This window comes from Malurus melanocephalus, unplaced genomic scaffold (genome assembly GCF_030028575.1).
Source record: "Malurus melanocephalus ecotype Western Australia unplaced genomic scaffold, MMel_1.1 scaffold_166, whole genome shotgun sequence".
Taxonomy (NCBI): Eukaryota; Metazoa; Chordata; class Aves; order Passeriformes; family Maluridae; genus Malurus; species Malurus melanocephalus.
Window position 1 is genome coordinate 1126352 of NW_026623398.1, and position 26392 is coordinate 1152743.

The window sequence follows — 26392 nt, forward strand, 5'->3', positions numbered from 1 at the left end:
TAAATGTTCAAGGGGATAGAAAGCATTAAGAACCAGAGAATGGTGGGAAAATGGCATCTACTGCGGAAAAAACATTAGAGGCAAGAAGCCAGTATGAAAACACCAGGAGAAAATGTTGGAAGCATCAGCAGAACTGCCTGAAGAACTTGCCAAGAAGCAAATGAAACTGCAGGGGGAAAATTTTCTGCAGTATATCCTGGTCTTTTAATGCTCAGCCACATCCCATGTGTGGCCTTGTTTGYTGACCCTTGCTATTGGCAAAGAAAAGTTAAGAAAGGAAAAAAGCTCACTAAGTGCTGAGACTTACAGACTGAAGAAACTTTTTACTGAGAAATCAGAGTATAACAAAAAATKTATTTTATATAAATAGAAAATAAACTTATTTTATAGGTCTGATAAGTAAACACAATGACACTATTACAGTTTAATAAATAGCAAAGAACTATTTATATGAGTTACCAGTAGAAATATTACAATAGAAATATATTACAATACTTAGGGAGGTTAATTTAACAGTGTCCAAGGAATCTCCTACCAGTTTTGGCAATAAGTTAGCAAAACACCTATAAGCCAAACTGCAAATGAAGTATTTAACCAAAGAAGCTTATGAAGAAACTTATATGTTAAAATGCATAAATTTTTTTAATTATCAAAATGGAACTCCCAATTAATGTATCCAGCTACTGATATAAAGTGTACTACCACTTTAATGACAACAGTTGAACAAAGAAATGTCAAAATTGATATTTATTTGAAGCACCTAATCTCATTAAACTAATGAGGCAATGCATATTCTGATTTCACTAAATATTGAAATAAAAAATAACCAACAAAATTATTATTTTACATACCAATTTTTAAACAACACGAAATACAAAGATTCTTTTTTCTCTAGTTGATTCCTTTGTTCAACCAGTCCTTCCTCCTATTTTTTTTTTAGTTGGTTTCTTGGCTTTTTAATTCTCTTAAATTATATGCTTGACTTCAATTATTTTTAATGAAATATATATTTCATTCTGTCTCGTTTTAACTAATACTTCTTTCTCTTCTCTGATAATTTCTCTTCTGTTTCTTATAGACATGTGAGTACAGAACTAAGAGTAAACACATATTTTACAGATCACATAATTTGCAGAAACAAATGGAATAATTTTTAATACTGTATTTGTAATTTCAAAATTACTTACCTCTCCTCGTTCTCCACTCAATCCTTCTACTCCCTTTACAAAATAATATGAAAAAGAAATTTAAAAAGCAGGCTGAACCAAATTACTTGGAATCAAAAATTAGTATTTTTGCCCTTTGTTTTCAGTAATCGATCACAAATGTTAATTTTTAAAGATTCTCTACTATAGTGCAAAAAATAAAACTGCATATAATGATGAAAAATTTATAACAGGGTGAATGAAGACTTCAAKATTACCTTAAATATAATGTAGCAAGAGGATAAGTTGGGAAAATATTCCACATATGATAAACATAGAAACATAATAGAGACTTAAGAGACAAAAYCTTATTCACTTTACAAAAGAAATAACATGTTGTATTCTAGAAGAAGTAAACTCCTGATTCTAACTGTTCAATACTGCCTTACTAGGCAGAAATTAATTTCAGAGCCTTTGCAATACAGTGGTAAGGCAGATTTTGCATGCTGGCAAATGATTTCTGCCGAGTGGTTCAATGGTGTTATTGAACATTAGGTTCCATGGCAAGATGRCAGTTCACTTTTCTGATTCACTCTTATGGACCAGGAAGTCTGTACTGTGTCTTGGAGTCTTGAGAAACCATGGAAAGACCTTGTGTTGTCTACCAAATGACTGATTTTTTTGGTTGCTGACCAAACCAGACAAGCATGTGAAATAATTTTAGACTCAGTCTGCATTATTTTTTCAGCTTTCTCCAAACAAACAAGCAAAAAAAAAAAAAAAAAACAAAAAACAAAGAAAGCAAGCAACAGCAATTCAGTTGCATCATTCTATTTGGAAAAATGTTGTCTTTCACTATCACATTGTTTTCCCTTATGATTAAAATAACAAAAATATGAAAAAATTGTCAATTATTTGCAAAAAGAAAACCCAGACAGTTTAAATTGTAAAATGTTAGATCAGGACATTACATTTGGTTAAGTCAATGACTRGTCTTTTAGTTTAATCTATTTCTTTTTTAAAAAWTCTGTTCATGTTTAATAATGAACTATTGTCAACCTATGTATCTCTGAGAGTGTTAACTAACACACAGTCTAGATCTCCTGGCCAGGAATCAGGTCCTTCTGGCTAGACAGGCAGCTGTATCAATGTTGTAATTCTGAAAAAAGCAACTGTGGCTTCTTTCCAAGTCTAGGTTTAGATATGCACCTCTAAAAAAATACTTCTCTGTTCAGACACGACATAGATTATGCAGTTAACAAGTACTTACAAATACTAACAGCTATTTTCTGCAGACTAACAAGATAGCCAACTATGACACAATCACAATACATTTGCCTAGAGCTAAAGAGAAACAACTGGATCTCACTGATTTACAGCTGAAACAGGAAACATCTGTAATTTATGAGCACAGAAGATGTCAATAATGACTCCCAGTGCAGTCTAGGAGGTAATGAATTGTATGAAAGTGTAGCATGGTACATGCGAGATGTTAACATCTCAAGTATCACTCTTATAATCTTCACACAAAAGCCTCTTTGTGTTGTTACCTGAATTTTATATTATGTATAACTGATTTACAAAAATGTTCTATAATTAAGGATTTACTACAATAATAAAGAAATGCACTTATGGTCTGTTTCTCAAGGTATAATATCCCAGAACACAGAAACATGTAGGTTGGAAGTGACCTTGGATTCGACTTCCTTTGCAGAACAGATGCAGYCTGGATCAATTCAACATGCTGCCCTGACAGGTTTTGCCACAATAACTATGAGCAGCCTGCTCCAGTGTTTGACCACCCTCAAAGCAAAATGTTTTTCCTGTATATCAAGTTCCTCTGTTCCAATTCATGTGCATTYTCTCTCGTCTTTCAAGTGTGCACAGCCGAGAAAAGTGTTGCTCCATCTTCTCTGTATGTGTTGTATTTGTTATTTGGAAAATACTAAGAGTGTTTCAGAGGTAATTTATACAAGTATATTATCATGTTATACATAAATATATTTCACCTGATGCAAACACGTACTCATGTTGGTGGAAATAGTGTTAAGAAAAAAATATGAATCATGGTCTCAAACTAGRATCACTGTGGCTCTCCTGAAGTAGGATCACTATTTAAACAGTACCTGTAAGCCTGGATTTCCTTGTCTTCCCTTTTCTCCTTTCAGACCCTTCAGAAAAGAAGCACATTTTCTTAAAATACACATTTATCTGATCCATGAAACTAAACTATAAAAAAAATAACACAAGGAGTTAAATACTAAAACCTTATTCTAAACCAGGACAAATCAGTCTGTAAAGTTACTCTCCAAAGAGATCAGAGCAGAAACTGTGCAGAAGAATAAAATTTCTACCCTGAACACAGAGGAACCTGGTCAGAACCTGAGTAGTGACATGATATTCTTCCTCTTGTAGGTATTTCCATGATTTCAGATAACAAGGAGCAAAATCTCACTTGTTAATAGTAAAGTAGGTAGGCAGAGGCCAGATGGAGTTAYTTGGACTATGTTTCTGTGATCCCGCAGTTTCTAGGGCAGGCAGAGACAGAGCACATCCTGGACAATCCTGGGTAATGTCCCAGGCCTCCAGTGCAGCAGCACAACCTGCAGCCCGGAGCCTGCACTATTGTTAGGACTACAAAGCGCTGCACCAAATGCCATATCCTGCTCAGGCCTCCAGAAATAACAGCTGAAAACTCATCCTGGCTGCACYGGCAGATTTCCTTGAAGGAGGGTTACTGTTGCTATTCAAGTTAACCTTCTCTGGAGCTGAATCTTAAAAAGAACATGTCTGAGTTAACACCTAAGGCTTGTATAAATAGCAATGCCAGATGATTTCATCAGAAATAAAGTTGATATACCTGGGTACCARTGTCACCTTGATTTCCTTTGTCGCCCTGTAAAATATTAGAATGAATTTTACATTAGAATGAAAACATTAGGATGAATTTAAGTCATCTCTAAGACATCTAGTCTTTAATTTAACACAGTAATTACAAGACAAATATCTAACCTTTTCTTAAAGCAAATGAATCACTTTATCTCCATGTACACAAACATTCAAAAAATTCCAGAAAGCTATACTAAGAAAGGAATTTGTCTTCAAAAGAACTATCAAAAAGAAAGTGGATACTCACATATCAAGTGAAAAATTAAAAAATACAACAGGATGAGGTGGCAAATCCAGCAGGATTTTATCTACTTAGTGCATGGGAGTGGAGAGGATGTGGGCAGGAAGGGAGCCCTTTCTCATGGATCAAATTTCAGCTGAATGCACCATTGCATGCAGAAGTTATACACAAAAAACCAAAGAAAAAGTATTTTTATCATCACAAACCCCTCTAAATTTAATCAAAATATTTAAAGACTAAGCTCCATTTCCACACACTTGTTTTGACTCAAAATGTTTGAAGTAAATAATAGTGGGGGGATTTGCAGTCAGTTGGTTAAATGGTGCTTGGAAGTCAGGTATGTAGTTTTATCAACTTGTCTGAACACCATCTAATTGACATCGGAAASAGACAGACAGTGCATGAAAACTATGCATTCCAATTAACAACGGAGGTATAAAATATGTACCCCAAAAATGTGCCTACCTCTCTTCATTAACTGAAAAAGAAACAAAGTTATAGGACATGTCTCTTACTCTAATTCTGACCTCTTATGTTTAAATAGACATAAATCAAAATGCTGGGCCATGAACAGAGGAGCTTAGAAAACAAAAAACAGATCTGCAGGGGATGTGTAAAACTGCATTTAATAAAGAGAATAATTAGAATGGACATTTTTAGGTCTGTTTTGTCAGCTTTCCAGTAAAAGCCAAAACTTTGCGTGTTTGGTTGGGTTTTGGTTTTTTTTTTTGCGGGGGAGGGGTGGAATAAAAGAATGTTTATTTAAATGCTGAACAGCAGTGAAGAGATTTTTCTCATGGCAAAAATTTTCCTGATTGAAAATCCCACAACGTAAGACATGATTTAAAATCATCTATGGTTGAAAGGCTTCACTTTTACTGTCAGATGACCAAACYGCACTTCTCTTCCAGAATAATTCAAGTTTGTCATATTTACAACTTCTAACTCCAGCTAACTYGCATCTTCATATAAAATGRATGACCTTTTCAAAAGCTCCTTAAGTTTACAATTTTAGAGAAGTTTCATAAATTTTAACAAAATCACCTTTCAAAAAATATTATTGCCTTGGGACATGTCCCTTACATAACCCCTACAYATTGAACTGAATATATAGTGATAATGAAACTAATTAAACTGTTATTATGACACTAATTCCATGCTCWACTCAACATAAGGCATGTCCATATATGCATCTACTGACATGTGAAGTATTCTAGTGTATGTAAGACATCTACATAAGGCTGGCATATATGACACTGGAGGGRGAAGACTTTTTTTAATTGCAACATTTGTCTTCCAACCCTCTGTGTGTACTGAAGCCCTGCTTCCTGGGAATTGGCTGGACATCACATGCTGATGGGAAATAGAGAATAAGTATATTGTTTTAATTTGCTTCCATACATGGCCTTCCCTTTTGCTTTATTAAACTACCTTTATCTTGACTCATGAGCTTTTTCCTGTCTTATTTTCTCAGTTTTTCCCTGTTCAGGTGAAGAGGGGAGTGATAGAGCAGCTTGGTGGGCAACTGGCATTCATCCAAGGTCAACCATAAATGCTTTCACATCAAGGGCTTTATCCTTCAGAAGAAAATTTTCAGAAAGGACATATTAGTGCTTTAAATGTATCTAACTACTATCTAATAATAATGTGTTTGGAGAAAGGATTTTTAAAATTAATCATCATTTATGAGAAAAGCACTTCCCCCCCAAAAAGATGCAATTAATATAAAACTGGAAAGAATACTTACCTTTAATCCCTGGATACCTGGAATACCTGGGTAGCCTGGTTCACCTGGAGCCCCTGGTACTCCTAGTTCTCCCTAAGTAATACAATAGCTCTGTGTCAGTGATGTGCTGTGGGTAAAAACACACTGCATGTTTCTCAAGGCTTTGAATATGGTAGTTTTGAACTTTTGGTACGCTTTGAACTATGGTAGTTTGAAATTTTAGAACTGAAGATGATTGAAAGGTCTGGAGGATCTTTGAAGGAATGGTGAACATAAAGAAGTCACAAAAGAGATTCTAATTCTGAACCTCAATTTTCCAGTAGCTATTTTTATTGTCTTTTAATAAAGTTGATGTTTCAATATTAAACAAAAATACTATCTGAAGTAATGGCAATGTTTGCAGGTTTGAACTTAATGAACTTGATTTACATTGCCTAAAATCTAGTATAAAACAAGAAAGAATAAGTCATCAAATTGATTCTGATGCAATTTGATGTCAGCTACTGTTTTACTGTGAAACAAACTGCCTTATAGCTAATCAGGGGAAATAATGGAAAATCATTAAATCATGGAAAAGTAAATAAATCCTTTCTTTAACTAGAATACTTCCAGAATCATATTTACCTTGGCTCCTGACGATCCTGGTTTCCCCTGTATTCCTGGTTCACCTTTATCACCCTATATAACAATGTAGGAGTGTGGCTGATGCATCATTATGTTTTGTCACATGTGATATGACTAGCAAATATAAACAGACACTGTTGAGAAACTGATTCTTAAAAAGAGGCATAGGTAATGACTGAAAGGCTAAAGTTCTTCTCCATTACAAGTAGCCTGAAGGTTTAACTTTCTCTCAGGAAAGGTGAGACACTGATGACAAAACATGATCTGCCAGCTTCTGCTCACCTGTCCCATCTCCACCTGTACCATTTCCCTCACACAGTCACACCAAGTTCATGTATACTTACTTCACATTTCCAYCATCTTATTTAATAAAACTTTGAGAATCCTAGGATCTAAGTCCAAATATTTATTTATGTTTTGGCTTTTACTGCAGCCATGGAAATAAGAATTAAGATTTTCATTAAATCTAAGAATTATAGACTACTTTATGATGCTCTTCCGTAAGAATGAACTTATTAAGAATGATTCTCTAAGAATCAGCTTATGTTTTGAGATTAATATACAAAACAAAAGCATTTTTCACGGACAAAAATAAAGCTAATTAATATTTAGTCTATCGTAAGTATTAARTCTTCTTGGCCATAGAAAATATTGATCACTTAAAAAAAATCTTACTGTCAGTATACAATTTTAGATAAATTCATGTGCACTTCTGGATGCAAAATAATGTATGGTGGGAAACGRATCTAAATGTAAATGCAAAGTTTGGGAAATGGATTCCATATTCCTAAATATCCTCTAGGACATAGAATTCAATGCTTACTTACAGTTTAATCCAAAACTTATTTCAGATTAAATTAGAAGGTTACATTAACCAACCAGAATTTACAGCATTTATTTTAGCCTTTGAGAACACTGGTGAAATTAGTTTTTGCTGTAGCTGCAGTGCAATCAATAAAGTTACATCTGAAATARGTTTGGCTCCTTGGGTGGAAGAAACAGCACATAACATTATTGAACACAATTAAAATATAAATAAATGTAACATGGGAAAAAAATCAGATCTATACTGAGAATTATCTGGTTTCCAGCATTGCAGAACATTTTCCAGGACTGCAAAGCTGAAACAGTCTCATGACCATTTCTGCAATGGTTAGAAACCTCACAGGATGAYAGGCACCGTTTACTGAGTTATATTAACCTCTCTTAAGACTGAACTATTGTAGAAGGTAACACAGGGAAAAATAGTACAGCTACTCACCAATATTTAATACACCAAAAAACGAGCTGCAAAATCCTGGCATTGTCCAGATAAAATTTGCATACAAAGCAGACATTTATCAAAGTCACAAGCAAATTGACTCAAACACTTGCCTTAGGCCCAGGASCTCCAGGTAGACCAAGTGAGCCTTCTGGTCCCATCAAACCCTATTTATTTATGAAAAAGACAGACATTTCTGTACTAAARCAGAGGAATAATGATTTCAGAATAGTATTAGTAACATCATTATTTTATTTCTTTAGAGAAGTGAACAATAAATGCAATTCCTTTCACCTTATTATAAACAGGCAATAGTTCTTGTACAGTACAGTGGATTATTCAGATTGTCTATGATCTAATGAACGACTACCTGTGCAATGGGAAAAACTATACAGGAGAAAAGAACAGTGCTATCATGTAATACTCCTGAGAGGAAAAATTCTGCAACTCAAAACCTGGTCCGTAATACAACTTTAGTTATAACCAGAAGGGACACAAAGGTTTCTTGGATTCTGTTTAGGGTTTCCAAAACAAGCAAAAGTATTTCTCTTCCTTCTTTCTGATCGTGTGTTCCTCAAAGGTTGCCATAACTTGACTCCTTTTGCAAATTTTGTGGAGATTTATCAGGAGCATTTGATTTTGGGGGCCGCACCTTTGCAACTTCTGTTAAAACTTTGAAGTTGACCTGTTCATTCAAGAGCCCAAGAGGTCCTGCCATTTCAGATCATGACACTTCAGCACATGTACAAAGCCAAAACAATCTGTTGGACTCCTCTMATGGAATCATGTTCATAAAGGCATGTTCCATACATAAAACAAGAACTAAAATGTATTAAATCATCAAAGGGTTGACTTCCTTAATTTCTGTTTAAAGTTAGCTTCAAGTACACATTAGAAAAGTACACAATCTTTCTTTGAAATTATACTTTCCACGAAGGAATTCCCATTAATCGTATTTTCCACATCTGGTGTTAACATTTGTCTTTTTCACCACTTCATCTCACTTTACTCTAGAAYTGCATGCATCAATAAAAACAATGTATTATTATTGTTATACTTGGGCTCGCATAAATACTGTGAAATACAATCTGCTATAAGAATGTGCTTAAGACACAGCACAAAAGAAAAGGATAATGATACAGAAAGTATCAGGCCTGGAATCTGGTAAGGTCTGGAAATCTAACTTGTCAGAGATTAAATGTTATCARTTCTTCCAACTGATAATATTTTCAAAACTCACTGTCTTATTGTTACTTAATCTTTACTTTCATATGAATAAAAACAACCACCTTCCATTTAGCACTAAATGTTAGGGACAATTCACTCCCATGACAATATATCAGACCTCTTTCAAAAGTTACATGTAATCAACTAAGCTTTGCAAAAAAAAAAAAAAAAAAAAACCAAACTTTTTTGCTACAACTAAAAGAATATATTTGTTTCTGCAAATAGAAGGTAAAATTCAGTGTATAAAAAACAAGAAGTAATTCTTTGTAGCCAGAGTTTTCAGAATTTAATGCATTTTCTGGTATTTCACCTGTGCTTTACCATTRACCAAAGATTAATATAAATTAACTACTGATTAATTCAGGTTTCTTTCCTGCTRTATGATAAGAAAATACTGGTCACCAAAATTTTCCATCAATAAATATAGCAACCTATTTTTAGGCCATAGGCACAGGCCTGTGAATACAAATAAACTGTATCAAACACAAGACTAAARCTTGTTGCCAATTTTCCTCAGTCTAAGACTTTTCCCGCTCAGGCAATTGCACATGAAAAATCTATTTAACTTCAATTTATCTAAATTAACTAAAATAATATATTGACTAATTTCCAACRCTTTCCTGAACTTTGAAGATTAGATATGCTTGTTCCTACTTACATGGAAAATCAGTCTTCTTATAAAGGATGATGCAGTTAATCTAGTGAAATCTATTATTTGGTAAACAAAGGTTTACTACACCCCAACCCATTTCTTTCATAATTTTGGACTAGAATTACCAATTCCTCTCCAGCTGGCTCAGAAGCTTCTGAGGACTGCTTACACCCATAAACTGAGAGACTGTGTACTCACATGAACCATTTGATTATGGACTGTGTTAAGTACCAACTTTGTTACAACAAGACTAAGAAAATAATAATTTGGTTTTGGAACCTAATCTTGATTATATTAATGCTGTCTTAATTCACRTGCACATCAGGCCTGTTTCTTCCCTTTTCCTATTTTTATTTACATAGCAAAATAAGGTTTTATTAATTTTCATTKCATTGTAAAGTTCAATTCAGTTCAGCTGTTTGAACCCAAATTTGATGTTAATCTATTTACCTCCTCACTTCTGAAATGGAGCTCTCTTCATTTTGTGATTATTTTTTTGTATTCCTTGAAGGCTACCTTCTTTATCCAAAAAACATTGTGAAATTACCATTTTCTTCTAYTCAAATTTCTGCTCTCACTGTTAACATATTAATCAATAGAGAAAAATGAGCACAAGTTTGGGCAGGTATTGTGGGAAGGGACAAGAAATGTGACTGGGAAATTTCTGGCTTCTTTCACATTGCCATCTCAGTGTAGGCCTGTGTTTCAAATCATGTAACACGCTGAGAGCCTACACTCAATCACCTCACTAGATAATTTCTAGTGAAACCTACATCAGTCCCAGGATTACAGAAGTGGCATATGCTCATCACGAGCGTCCCTCATTCATTTCATCTTGCCAAAGTAGAAATACTACACAGAATATAGCACAGAATAGTTTTTTCTTTTCAAACTGAATCAGCTATGTGTATATATTCACATTGACCTGCAAACACATACCAGAAAAGGCAAATCAGAAAATACATTCAGTGAAACTAAAGGTCAAGCATACAGCTGCACRAAAAGGAGAAATAAAATGTGTTTTTCCTGGTTTCCTTTCTTGCACTTTTATTACTAGGCCATCTTTAAGTTATTTTGTTTAAAAAAWTTCATAAAGAAACTAAATGAAATCAGCACACTGCAAGAAGAAAACTYTCAGATGCAATATAGGAAAAGCTTGAGAACTATATAAAGAGTCTGAAAACTATATAAAATTAAAAGGGAAGAGGATGTTCTGAACAAATATGTAGAACAATTTGAAGACATAAAATGTAGCATTACTCCCCTGTTTTCCAGAGCTGACATTATATGGCAGGTAAATTAATAAATTGCTGGCGTTGGCAGTGCAATAGGGATAGTCATTACTGAAGAAGAACTTGTTACTGAAAASTTTTCCCAAGCTATTAATAGACCATCCACAAGCTTTCCATCTGTTTTTTCTGGAACAAACATATTCAGCATGACTAATACAAGGAAAATCCCACTATCTTTTCTGGTTTAAATTCCCTAATGCTGTGTAACATATTCAAATATTCCATGCATCAATCTCCTATTTAATTTATCAGGTGACAAAAAATACATTAAATGAGTTAACAGGAAAGAGGAACAAATTATTTTCAAGTGAATCATGAACCAGATGTTATTTATCTAAATAAAATCTGAACAAAACATGGTAGGTGAGTGAAATAAACATGTACACTTTGTAATCCCACAAGGCTTTATTATAGCTGATGATATAGCCTTCCCTCTGGCATTTTGTTCAACTTTGCTCAGAAAGAAATGGAGAAAAATTCCAGGAATAGGCCATAAAAATAGTTAGAAGGCACAGGTGAGAGAAYAAATGTTCATGTGTTAACTCAGAGTAGGGACATTTGAACTTCCAGTTCAGGCAGTTTCATTACATTTGATCAGGACAACTGCAATAACTGGTTGTCAAGGAAATCTTTATAGAGAAGGTCTTTAGATGGCTGGAAAAGTCCTCTAAGTTCACGTAATGAAAACTAATTACTGAACTCTATACAAAAAAGGCCTTCTGATAATGTTACTGTAATGTAGTGAGCATGTTTGTAGCAGTCAGGAAAGGAAGAGCTACTACATGGATAGACAGTAAATGTATACTGTGTTGGAAATTCTGAATGTACTGGATGACAGAGTAGCCCAGAATTTTTAAAATTCCAAACTGATTTCAGTCTTTGTCTCCAACAAAAACTGAGTCAGTTTTTATTGATTATATATTTTATTAAGGAACTGTAAGAAGAAATTAGTTGAGAAAAGAAAAGAGCCATACCATGAGGAACACTCCAGCAGCAGTACATAAATGATGCTTAGGTGAGTAGTTATTTACATACTCAGATGGCTAATTTGGCATACAGTGGCTTGTAGTTATGCAAGACTGTGCATATCAAGATGGTCAAACATACATGCTGCTAACCCCCATCCAAACAGGCATTCTCTTCACAATAGGGAATACTGCAGTGGGATTTAAGCCCCAAGTAATTACAAAGTGACATCAGAAACCCCTTTGTCTATCAAAATGGATCAAATCCAGTCCGACTACCAGATGATGATTTTTATAGGGAAAGGACAAAAAAAGACAGGATAGATAAATCATGAGACACACAAGTTGTTAAACTGAACAACAAAAATCTCTTAACAACTACCGAAATCGCAGAACCTATAAAAATGTACTCTCACCTCTTGTCAAAATATCCACAGCTTAAAGTAAGAGGCTTAAAGGCAAGGGTAACAGAAAAAAAACAGATCAYAGCCCTCAGCCAGAACTTCCACACTTCAGATATGTCACTGAGCTAAAATCTTACACTTGCCATAGTTTTTCCAACCTGAAAATGTTAGTTTGCTCCTGTATTTGCCATTGAAAGTTTGTTTATGACAAGTAAAGAATGACAACACTGCAATTATTTGTTCATATTAACACAATKTTAAAACTTACAGTATCTCCTGGTGACCCTTTCGCTCCTGGTTGACCTGGTGGTCCAATTTCACCCTGGTTTTTTTTTTTTTTACACAAAGAGAAAAATTCTGTGACTAATGTGTTTATACTTACTATTTTTTTATATATATATTCTTTAATTATGCAGATTAATTTAGTTAAAATTATTTTGCAATCTATTATGAAATTAGCATGGTTGCTTTTAACCATTCATTCCTTCTGGAATAGCTGAAATAAAACCTAATGAGAGATTTTTAAGCATGCCATGAACTGTCTCCATTCTTTTGCATTATGATTTGATGTCAAACCCCCACTWTGAAAACTCTTCTCTAAGCCTGAACCCTTCAGGGAATGGGTATATATAGTACAGGTTTTAACAGTGTTTTGAATAAYTAATAGTACCTTTTGTCCTTTTGCKCCTTGATTTCCAGGGATTCCAGGAATTCCCTAAGAAGGAAAAAGAAAATCTTTTAAATATATGAAGTAACTTCACCAGAGATTTTTTAGCTTTTGCCTAAATAATTTCAGTTCAAAATTTGGCAGGGAAAGAAAAAAAAAAAAAAACCCAAAGAAAGAGCTTCAGTTGGAAGCATGCAAACTAATTTAGGGATACAGTGAAACACTAATGTTGACTCATTCCCCATTGCTTTTGTTCCAGGAGTCCATGTCTGCTGCTGGGCAGGCTCACATGCTCTTGCTCGCCCAAAACCCCRGACTGACAGAGGGAAAGAAACCACTTTACATTATCCATAATATTTCCCACATAAGTTAAAGCAAAAACCYTGGTCAACAGGACCATCAGCATGACAGACCATATCTTCTTATCTAACATACAGTGACTTTAAAGAGATGGATATAGTGGTACTTGATGTRCACTAACTGCCACCTCCATAAATACTTGAAGTTCTCTGCCATTTCCTCAGCATCATTGCTCATTCAGGTCTACAATATATCTCACATTTTTCTTACAGGGATCATTTAACTGAACATGATTCAGGTCAAAACAAAACTCCATATATGCTTGAAGCTGAGTCTACATTCAGTTCTTCTTTATTTTCTCTCAAGTAAAAACTATTCAAATTTGTTGAAAAGAAGACAATATTCTTATTTGTACCATAATTAATCTGCAGCAAGAATTTGGCTACAAACTTAATATTTTAATCTCATGTTGAAAATAATATGCAGCAGTGAAGACAAGGGGAGTGTTATACACACCACTGAAACAAATGCACTCTGTGGGAAAAAAAATWATGTGAATGTAAAAATCATAACCTGATAATTTCCACATGGATTACATCTGTACAAAAGATAGTTCAATTGTTTTGCAGTTTGCATCCCCTTTTAGTAAATAATGACCCCAGCAAGCAGAAACAGTTCATTGGCCAATGGCATACGAGTTAACAATTACATCCTGAGCATTATACAGATCATCAAAATTTCAAATTATCTACTATTAAAGGAAAAGATTAAATAATGTAGTAAAAAGAACATGAAGACAATGACTCATACTGAGACTTCTACTCAAATTACATTACAAAACTCTTCTTGCTTAAATTTTGTCCAAGACATTCTTAGATCTTTTGCAAAATAAAGAGATGGAAAATAGGGCACRTTTGTCACATTTAGAAAATTCTATACCCATCTATGAGTTCTCATTAAAATTATTTAATATAATTATTTAATAATATAATTTTAACATTTAATAATTTAGTTATTTCTGTAGCTGCAAAATATAAAACCAAATTATGAGTGCCAGTACCTCTAATACAAAACAGAATTTCACATATGTTGAAAAAGCATCCCACCAGGCAGCGACCTTCTTGTCCTGAAAGAATGTACCTAAGCATTCCATAGTTACATTTCTATGCAATTTGGAGGACTCAGAGAAGACAGTTCCACTCAATTATCCAATACAGCAAATCATTTACTATGATATAAGCATGCCTAGAAGAAGAAACACAATGTCCTGCTGAGCTGTGTTGATCTTTCTTGGTTAAAATAAATTGCTGGTACAAGAAATTTAATTTTATATCAGCAGCAAATAAAGATAAAACTCCAAGAACAACAATTGTAAAACTAAATTAAATTTCCTTCCCCCSTTCCTTTTTTTTCTTTTCTGCCTGATCCTGAACTACTGAAGTACCTGGAACTTAGGCCCTTCAGTCAGTGAGAGCTGATCCAGACCTGGATATATATATATATAATTCTGATATAGTTCATTGACATTCACTCAGCTAAGAATGAATCTATCACTTATGCTGATATAAGTGATTTCCAGGGTACATGGAGTGCAGATTTTCAGTTACTCTCTACATGTCAGCTGACCTAAAAGGGGAAGAATTAAGTGGCTAATTTGTTTAGCTACTCATTAGAATGAGTATTTCCCACAAGAGTTATTTCTTTTTCGTAGCTTCCACGGTTCAATAATTACAAAGACTAATTTTTGAAGGACCAGCTCCAGAATACCTAAAAAAACTAAAACCGGTTTCCYTCTCATTATTATCCCAACATATTACTTCCTTTTACATGGAAAATCTCTGGCTATGCCAATTAGAATTATCTACACTTTCTCAGAAGACAAGGTTAAAAGGCAGTTTAGATATCATGAGTTTCTTACCTAACTTCTAAGTCCAAAGCCAAATCAAACTTTGGAAATGTGTTTTGTTCCCAAACASAGATTTCAGACACAACACACATTCTCAGAATCTCAGCACCTTTTTTTTAGCCCCCTGAATAACATGACATTTTTAATAGGAAGTTAGGTTTAATAAGATGGCATGACATTAAATAAACTGCCAAAGAAACTTTAATTATCAAAAAATGCATTCTTACTTTAAAGTATGAGGCAAAGCAATTAGCTTTACTCCAATTGTAAGACAAAAATGTAACTTTTTTTGAAGGGTATATTGCAATGCAGATTATCACAAATGCCTGTCTTTAATCAAAACTTAATATGAAACACATTCATCATGCAATTTTTCTGCCACTAAGGGAAAAACAATGTTTGGAACTGCTACAAATGGGAAAATTGCCACCCACTGGGAGTAATAGAATCAATGCTGTGGAATAATTCATGATTCACAGGCCTATAGAAAAAAACCTGCCTTTGGGGATGTCCTCTGCAAAGCTATCAAGCACATTTTGTTCATATGAAAAGAAGTTGTAATTCTAAATTTTCTGTTTCCTTGTCTTTCCAGAAAATTCATGTTAAATGGTTTGCATATATCACATATGCTGTTATAATACATACACAACATAGCATTACATTTCTAGCCAGAATAGCTAAAAACCAAACCACCTACTGTGCTTTACTGATTTCTGTCCTTATATGAGTTGGAGCACCTCTATTCTGAATTAGTTAATTTGCTCCCCTTTTTCTTTTAAATCAAACTTCATATAAGGTTTATTCAGTGTTTCTTCATATTTAAGAATTAAGTTAATTGCAAGCACTGCCTCAATTGTTCTAGAATCATCAATTTGACTTTGTCGATTTCCATTATTTCATTCCAATGTCTTCCTCCTTTATTTGAAATTTTCCATTAAATAGGGACTCTTCCCTTTCCCCATAAAAGCCTGTAATATTATTCATTATTTTAGCCTTAATCAGAAAGTGCTATAATCACATGAAATTTAAAGCCAGCAAGACACTCTAGCAAATCTAATTCCTCAGTTTAAAATTATGTTCATTCTAAAATTTCTCAACTGAAGTTTGTGCCTAAAAACTAATATGATCAAGTACCAGTCCAGCAGCTAACCAAGATTTTTTGAGACTGGGTAACGACTGCTGTCCTTATCCTTTATTCAGCCTTTGTTGCTTGTTTAATCATTTATCTTCCACCCTGTGTCACCTACGTGTGCCTAAAAGCCTGTCAGCTTTCTAAGCTTTGGTTAGACCTRGGGAGGCTTTGCAGGGCAACCCCAGGATCTAAAGTGACACCTGAATGCCATGCAGATAATTGAAATAATCTCCGGTGTCACGGCAGGAGCTGTGGGATAGCAGATCTACCCTCTGAAAAAGATGTCCCTCTGCCCTTAAAAACTGTGTTGAGCCTGCCAAATGCTGCAGTTGTCCTCATACATCTCCAAYGGCCCTTGGTGACCATGCCCAGGCAGCCAAATCCCACACACCCTGATGCCTACTTCTGTCTCAGTATCATCACAAGATGAAGCTCATCTTKGTATGCAACTAAATCCCTGGATGCAGTCTTCCTCTGCTGCAGCCCACACAGAACACCCAGAACATCCAAAAGCTTTAATTTGTTCCTATTGTGATGATGAACTGCAATTATGACAGTTATCAAATTCTGTATATTCTATTTTGTTCCAGTTTTARCAATTTAAATAAAACTTCCATTCTTTGATAATATCTGGCAGATACAATGGATTTAAGTACAAGAGGAAAATGTTTTCACAATCCCTGGAAAAAATTTCTTGTAGCTTTCATTAATCTTTAGGTGTCTATTTTTGTTTTGGATTATATTAAACAGATGGATTTTCTTCCATGCAGCCCCACAAAAAAATCCATYAAGGAAATTGCCTGAGGCTTTACATACAACTTAACTAGGTGCAACCACTTTTATCTAAGATGCAARTAACATTTCTCAGAATATTTGCCACTTTTTCTAGCTAGAACCATGGATTATTTGCATGCCCCTCATGTTTAACTTTATGCTTGCAAAGAGCAGAAGAAACCACACAGACCTTTTTCCAGAACAAAATAAAACTTATTTTAGTCTTAAAATAAGTATATATTAGCTTATTCTATTCTTTCTTGTCTTCTAATGCCATTAATATTCCCCATTTCTTCAGTGTCTGGTAGGACAGTATGCCTTATTCTGGAAAGTAGGAGTTTYTAGGGTACAGGTAACATATCAGAATCATAAAATTTCTCTGGAAGATATGAAATTATAGAGTATTTCCAATAGCTCTTCTGTTACAAGCAAACTGCTTTGCAATAAATCCCCCAGGTAGATGTAGAGAACATTTGTATAATTGTCTTTATTATCTTATTTTCTTCTAATAAAAAAGATGTCTTTTCTATCATAGATGAGTTCTSTGATTTATGTTTCAATCAAATGGCTCCTTCCGCTCTGAAAAATTTGAAATTCGGATTCTGGGAAAACCCAAAGGACATTACATGAATTACAGCAATAGAACGGATACACAAAAAATATCTATCTATCCACATGGTCCCTTTAAACACCTGAAAAATACAACTCTTTATGTATTATTGATCCTTACTTGAAAAAGCCAACTTGATGATACATGAGAGATTTACTGGAGGCATGCAAAAGAGCACAAGTCRCGCCATAATTTGCATGAAAGTGCAACCAAAGAAAAACCACTTTTTTAAAAGATTACAGCAAATCCTTGATAATCCTAAYAGAATGAAAGACACAAACCAAATTTGGATAATGTATAAAACTGGAAAAGAAATTCAATGAAGCCGAGTCTGCAACTACTGAATAGTTGCATATGATTCATTTTATTTTTTTTTTAAAGGCTAAAGGCAAAGAAACTTTCCCATAGACATAATCACTATCCACCAGACCAGCATAGAAACATAGAAGCTTTAAATTAAGTTCAGGAAAGGAAAAAGCATTACCAAGATCTTTGCGGTTATAAGGCTACAGTTTTCAAACACTTTTTTGGCAAATYAGAAATTAGCAATAAAACACACATGTTAAATGTGGAACAGAGTGACCCCTATTTCATTGCCAAAAACACAAACCTTGGAAAACTATAATCTGAAAGCTGGAAATACTAATAGAAAATGAGAACTGTGTATATCTTGTCACAGGATGAAATTTGCGTTACTCTGTTKCTTGTAAAGAACCCTCAAAAGAATATGAGCAACAGACTTGTCAAATCTTCATGGATCCAAAGATGGGCAGACAAAATTGAACTCCCAGCCCTTTAGGTGACACCATAATGCCCTCCCTCTGCCTATCAAGCCAGCACCAGCCTTAGAGACTGTGAACACCAACATCCAATCTGTTTAGAAATCTTACAGACTTCTAAACGCTGACAAACTAACCCATATTTGACACACTTAGACACACTGATACTTGAGCACTTACATGCTTTCAAAATGCTTCAAACTTTCTCCACCACTTAAATTATGGTTCCAACCTATGATGGGTTRCACTGCTTGAGCACCTTGCACATATGACAGGGCAGGCTGAGACCAGCAGAGCCTCCCTAAAGGGCTCTGACTGCTGCTCTACTCCTTACACCCAACACAGGACCAAAATGCTCTGTTCATCCAGGTCACACTGGTGAAGAAGGACAGAGTTTTCAGCCACATCACTTTCCCATAGTAAGGAACCACTCAGTTATATTAGCAGTGACTAAGTTTAACAACTAATCATGCTTTTTTTTTTCTTTCTGTAATGGTGGGAATATATTCTGTGAAATTGGTCACAAAATGTAGGAAAGGAAAACAGTAAAACTGTGTGCCAAAAGGGATTGCAAAATTCCTAGAGAATTGTTCTGTTGCTGGCTGTTAAGCAGGATGGGCCAGCCTGCATTTCTGGCTAAGAAGGTCCCAAAAGATCTGACAGACAGAATCTGGCAGTAAATAACAGGTGAAGAAGGAGTCATTTTCTATTTACTCCTATCCATTCCCAGAGAAAAAAAAAATCTGTTATAATTCCTTTAAGTCTGTTTAGCAGTTACCTGATTAAGAAATAGCAAAGTTGGAGCAAAGACTGGGACCAAACCCTTCCAGAGTACAAAATAAGAAAATCACAACCTGACTCACTCAKCAATCACTAAGACTAACTTCTGAGGCAAAAATTAATTTGCACAAGAGGCAAAGGTTGTTTCTTAAATGTTTAATAATATAAGCAGAAACATTTGCTAAACTTTGTAAATGGATTTAAATTTACTCTGATTAAAGACTGGAGRTTTTTGTTTTGTTTTGTTATGGATGAGATGCCAGACTGTATTTCGACAAGACTTTCCATAGCTTAAATTCAMAGGAATTTCAATATGTAAGGATTAAAAAAATGAGAACACTTACCATACCAAATTTCCCAAAATTTTCTAGCACTATATTTATCTGAGTGCTTGAGACTTGAGCATCAGCTTCTCAATTTCACATTAAAGCTCTTTGTAGACAGGAACTRCCCTAAACTGAGGTGAACAAACTGATCTCAGTCACAAAACTATCTTTCTCAACTTCATAGCAAGAATGTTGAGTAGAAACAATACCAATGTGGTTTCTTTAAAGAAAGGATTTTTAAGGCTCACTCACAAACACTGCAGATCTCCTTTATTTAATGTATCTGTATTTTTTCCTAACTCTACACTACAAAGCATGTGATCAATCTATCTTGAGCAAGTGGCACGTTCCTGCACAAGAATAATGCAATGCTATTGATCAAGAAGGACATAYACAAGCAACTAAATAAGTAAATATTTTGACAATCCAGCTACCACCTGAGCATGAAACTAACAACAAAGCCCTTCTGTAAGTTGTTTGCTTATTTTTCTCTTGCATATTTTCTGGAGGACTTTAATTAAAATAACTTTAATCTAAATATCTAAACTATGACATCTGACTCCTTCAATTGATACTCCTTCAAGTATTTAATGATGGGTTGAATGCAGGTATCAATTTCATCTAGGAGAGAATCATATCAAAGAAATAGAGTAAATACATCTACTTGACTGTATGAGGTGAAATGAAAACCATTCTGGGTAATTCTCAAAATGCAGGCTGTAAATTTAATACCAGATATGGCACTTAGAGTTCTGAAGCATTTACAGCTAGAGTGATCTGTATTACCATCCTGACCACAGTTCTCAAGGAGGCTGTAATTCAGATCTGAGGACTCAGGTACAACAACCCTTTTCTCTGGCCTGTCCCATGTTGAAGAAGAACAATAACTAGCTAGAAAATTGGCTATACTGTTACTACTCCTTCCATGTTGGACCAGGGGAAAGAAAGTCAAACATCCTTTTGATAAACTTGTTCYTACTCGTGGTTACATAATTTACCATAAACAAGTTGTGAAGCAGAACAGAACAGCAATGTGCAAATGAAATCAACTGAAATAACAAATATTTATGTCTGCTACATTTTGACTGTCTTCTTCATTCATAYTCTAGCCTCTATGTTTGGTTCCTAAGCATAGCAATTAGATGGGAGAAGTTTCTGTTTGGTCCAGAGTCAGTGGAAAATCCAGCAGATATTTACCTAAGTCATAAAATGTCACTAATTCTGTGTTCCCACTGTATTASGAAAAGAAATACAACCTGTTTGTTAGAGGTATTTCTATCTCTATGTCCACAAAACAACAGCAGCAGGARAGGAATGTTGGCATCTATCAGCATAGGAATTAGTTAGTAAAGTGCCATTGTAGCCATAAAAAGGTCACTTCARTATACAAGCAGAAAACAGAGTTCTMTCAGTMCCATTTATAACTATTTATAGGCCATTCATATCCACAATGGGTTCCAACTAGAGCTCCTTTCATATTTCCTTACAACTTYTAAGAATTTTCCTTTGTTAACATTGCATTTATAAAACAGTCTTAWAGAAATGTCAGCAGGGCATGCCTCTTTTCTACTTGATTTTCCAAAATTATCAAATTTAAAATGACATTGACTGAACAAAAATTATAAAAAATACTTTCCCAAATCTCTGAAGAAAAAAACAAAAAAGATACTATAATTACAGAAAATTAATATAATTAATGTAACTGCACTGTGTGAGGAAATTTATTTWAAAATTAGAAATCATTATGAACAGTCACAAAGTGTGAATTAGATGGGAGAGAACTGCTAGGTTTGTAACTCAAAAAAGCAGGCATTGTTTTCCAAGCTGCATTAGGTCAGTGGATCCAAGTTTATTACAGCATTTATTGTGGTTCCAATCCAGACTGAATTCAATGGGAATCTTTCCATTGACTTCAATACACTTTGGATCAGCAACTATGCTGTCACGTCTTATAACGTTTTTGTCAACTGGGAATAATAAAGTAACTCAGATTAGCCTTTCTGAGGTTCTAGAAGTCTCCYAGGTACCTGTTTTATTACAGCACTATTCTTATATTTATCTTCTTAACAGTAATTATCTCTTCTGTAATTACAGTATGGAAAGAATTCCATTAAAATAACTTGTCAGTCAGAATGAAGACAACCTGGGCTGAAAATAAAGCTGTTAAAAATACATACACCTACCTAGAAGTTATAGTTGACAGGAAAACCTGCATTCAGTCTAAAAAATGTGTTTGAGCTTACAGCACTATGTAATTAACAAATGATTGCTGAAAGTATTGTGCGGTCAAAGCTGTCATCTCCCTCYTTCTCAAGTGAGAGCAAGACTAACAACGTTTGTTATAGTAGCTCAAGCACTCAGAAAGTCATCAGCAAGACTCTGCCCTGTCTACTTTGACAATTTAGAGATTAAAAGAAGGAATAAMGAAACAATACTAAAATGTGCATTCAGCCAACTAAGTTGTAAAGAAGTAATGATGCATGGCATGTGCATATCAAAATCCTCACTATCAGCAAAAATCAYCCCAGCCAAATAACAATTTATTTTTTTTATTTACAGGCAAAAGCTAGAACTTTCAAAAAAAACAAACAAAAAAAAAAAACCAAAAAAAACAAAAGGTGCTCTTTTGAAACCCAGAAGACATCATTTGCAGAGAAAATCCTAGTCCTTACATCCCTTATGACTGTAATGCTGACACTTTTGAAAAGCAGGCCATCAAAATTCAGCTCCTACTGCCATGGCATCTCAGACTAGTAGAAAAGCATGAATRTCAGATCAGAAATGAAGAATTTTGATGAACTCACACCAACCACTTTGGTGAGTCCCCTGATCAACTTTCTTTTAAACAGGAAATAATTTTGTTTTAATATACTATTTACAAAGAGAACACTGTTTTACAGTAGTGCCTRATTTAAGGTGATATAAAATCTGAGTGAGTATTTAGTGCTGTATGGGATATTTCCAAAAGTAATAAATTCACACAGCACATGGTCTTTTGAATATTGGAAATACAATGGGATCTTTATGCTTCAATCTATGAGATTAAAAGTAGAAACAAAATAATTGGCTAAGTGCATAAGAAAATTAAGTAACATTTTATCAAAGGATTTTTTTCACAAGGCCTACTGCACARATATACAATAGAGTTTTTAGGTTTGATTTTAGCTTAAATATTTCATAACTCAGTCTGTAAATGCAAATACAAGATACAAACRTTGAGTAAATGGCATCTTAGTAACTAAAATTGGTGCAAACCAACATAACTGCATCATGCACCAACATGATGCATCAAGCAAAACATTACATGACACAGAGAGGAAAACAATAGTAACCAAAAAACCCCGAACTTTGTTCTGCACAGTAYTATATTACTAAGTCAGGAATTTTCTTTCCTTTTTTCCTGTTTCTATCAATCTCAGCATAGTTATTAGATGCAGCAAAATTACATTAATTTTGTATTTCCTTTCCAAATAGCCAGGGTATCTGGCTATACCAGTTTGTTTTCAGGATTTCTGCTGTATGAAGAAAATACAACTTCTGTTGTACGCTGTAGTGTATTTTGAACATGTTTCAAAAAGAATTCCACTGCCATTGCCTAGCATAAGACACACRTTTTTTCGGGGAATGCATTGATCTCTATCTGGCATTCCAAATGCAGTTACAAAAGATYAACAGACAAACCAGTGTAGGTATGACAGTGGCAATCAGGTCAGAAGCTGAAAGTCATGTTATGCTGCTATYGCTGGTGCAAACAAGGCCACATCTGAGGTATTTCAATGTGACCTAAATATTAAAACAAAACTCTACCATTTTAAGTGTTTGCAGATGTATTTCCGGAGAGTAAACATGAGCAGTTGCAAATGCTCAGACATATTACTTGTGGCAGGAGAGCATATGCTAGGCCTAGAAGAGTGCTATAAATGTCCTGCCAGCTTCRCCCACAAGCACTCACTTCAGAGTTCCCATCTGCATAATTGCAAACACAAGGAGCTTCCACTGAAACCCAATTCTGATAAAACCCTACCTATGTTAAAAAGGACAGTCAGGCTGAAATTAAATTTATAAAYTGATTTATTCTAGAGACATTTGGTCCCTCAAAAAATGTAGAAGAGTAGTCCTTAAACTACTCAAGTGACAGCATGGCCTATTTTTGTCATCAGGAAAATGAGCCTGATTATTACCTTTACTAACTCTTATCGATATTATTCTATCCATCCTGTCACATGTTATTCTAYGGAGTGGGTAGAACTGGGGTAGCCTGGTTAACTGAAGTTCCAAAAAGTACTACTGAGGGAAATCAACCACATTGCTTGAAATARTTTTCTTAGCTTTACAACCTACTTTCTCGAGTTTGTAACTTTGGGGATTAATAAGAGTAACAGTATGCCAGAAAGTATTCCATCCAAAAAMCAACCACACATCTCAAAGGTTAGAGGCAAAGGGAGTTCCATCCACTCGTGCTCTCTATTCTAGACAGTTTCTCCTTAGATGTCTCAAGATACATTAATTTCATAACCATGTTATTTTTATTTGTTAAAGAWAAAGGGATCATAAGATACCTGTTTTTAAAATCATCAACTTAACAAATTAAGCCATGTCTAGCACTAATGTRTCTGAATGGAAGAAATAAAGACTGTCTGCTTGTGTATGACTGACTGTATGTTTGTGTGGGTGGGGTTTCCACGCAACCTGCTGAGCTGCCCCAGGGCCACAGCTGAGTGTGGCTGTTAATGATATAAAGTTATCCAGCTTCGACTCTATCACACAAGGCTTGCCTTGTGCTTAGGCAGTCTATTTGGCTGTCACAGGCATGGCACAGCTCTGCTCTTTGCTTCTCCTCCAGGCCCTAAATAGATGGGAGCACTGTGTTTGCACATGCAGGATGGTGCTACATCAGCAACAGAGGCAGATGAGCAGGGATGACTCAGTGTCTTACATTTCCTAATGRCCACCTTCAGGCATTTTTATCAGCAGCATATAGACTTGATGCTCTTCAGAACCTCCACTGATTACAAATGAAGCATACAATGCAATCTGGCTTGCCCTGTTAGGACTGTTTACATATTTTGTAGTTTATATTTTGAAAGTCGCCCTCCATATTATCTCRTGGTAGTTTTAAAATACTTCTTAGTACTTTTAATGTCTTAAATCTAGCACTTCATTACCCTTTAAAGCAAAATTATGGGACTTAATGATGAGTTTATATTGCTGTTAAAAATATTATATTGTGAATMATTTATGTTAACTTTAAAYCAAAATACAATTCTTTAGTAGATASAGTCCATACTGAACCAGTGCTATCACACTAGAAAGTGGGCTGTTAAACTATTAAATATTTTGTTTTCTCTAGGTCAGAAATGCCTTTTCCATTTCCTAATTAATTTTTAAAAAAATCAAAATCTCCAACTAGCAATTTTTTTGTAAAAATGAAGAGACAAAACAAGGCTAGGGAGAACAATAGAACTCATTTTCATCTCACACATTGGTTATAGTGTACCAAATAACAATATAGCAAAATCCCCTATGATATTTAATTAACATTCACTTTCAGTCTTTCTTGCATATGAAGATACTACAGGATGTAAAAGTCTAAAACACCTGACAGTTATTTGGGCCAGAAAAAGAGGAAAAAATGAAGTTAAGGGAGAAATCATACGTGTTTTCCACTTAAACTAGACAAGCGGGAAGAAAGTATTTTGGGAATGATTTCACAGTGTTTTGCAGTCTACTCAAAATTATTTAGGAGGTTTTGCTGACTGTATAAAAAATTTAAATGAAAGAGTTTGAGAATTTTTCAGMAGGAATTGTTATTTCCAACTCCTACTTTTCAAAATTCTCCACAAGATTTCAGTATCATGTAACTCAGGCTATCTCCTATTACATTCAATATCACAACATTTCTGACTCTATAAAGCTGTATCCCCTTATCTTACAATTCAAAACATAATTCAGGATGTAAATTCATCTGTAAGGCAATATTCCACAAACAGCTCCTTTTACTGCTCTTGGCGTACAGGAGAATTACTGATGGTTTGAAGACAGCTGGCTGTCTCCAGCACTCAAAGCTGATACCCTGGCTCATCTGCTGACCTTAAAGAGCCAAACAAGGAAACCAGGAGGACAAAGGTAAGCTATCAGCTGCTAAGAGGAGGAAAAATGAGCTGCCCTGAGGAGCTGCCCAAATACTGATAGAGGAACAAGTCTTTGGAAACAAGCAAAACAAAAATGAAGCAGCATGGTCTSCAGCTAAGCAAGAGCAGAGATGCARATAACATGGTCTAAGAAGAAGAAAGGAAKTAAAAGGCCAATAAAATTAGACAAAGGAAAGGGGGTGGTAGACAGTGAAAAAATAGCCTCAAAAAGTGCCATGAACAAGTATATGAAAGAAGATACGCCATGTAGCAGAAATGAGAGTTAAACCCATCCAGAATCTTTCCTCATGTAAGTAATTATTAATAACTAACTGTAAAATAATATCAAAAGGACAGAGGYCAATGATAAGACCATTTTATAAAATATCTATATCTATATATATACATATATATCAGTATATACAACAATATGGTTAACAATCTTTTYTTTTAAGGCATTTTTGACTTTAAGGGCTTCTTAATTTCTTTTAATTAAATCAAATTTAAAAATAAGCAGCAGAAAATGAATAAGCACTTTTTAAAAAATGGACATATCAACCA

The 26392-nt window shown here is 34.6% G+C and overlaps 1 protein-coding gene across 1 annotated transcript in view; it reads right to left on the minus strand.

Moving 5' to 3' along the window:
* The window catches only part of COL21A1 (collagen type XXI alpha 1 chain), a 63969-nt gene that overhangs the window by 5306 nt on the left and 32271 nt on the right, over positions 1 to 26392 (minus strand). Inside the window, exons 17-24 of the mRNA XM_057372213.1 lie at positions 13097 to 13141; positions 12695 to 12748; positions 8000 to 8053; positions 6626 to 6679; positions 6023 to 6094; positions 4006 to 4041; positions 3272 to 3316; positions 1188 to 1220 (exon numbers count right to left, since the gene is read on the minus strand). Coding sequence (XP_057228196.1) covers positions 1188 to 1220; positions 3272 to 3316; positions 4006 to 4041; positions 6023 to 6094; positions 6626 to 6679; positions 8000 to 8053; positions 12695 to 12748; positions 13097 to 13141 — 393 coding nt within the window. The remainder of the gene's footprint in view (positions 1 to 1187; positions 1221 to 3271; positions 3317 to 4005; positions 4042 to 6022; positions 6095 to 6625; positions 6680 to 7999; positions 8054 to 12694; positions 12749 to 13096; positions 13142 to 26392) is intronic.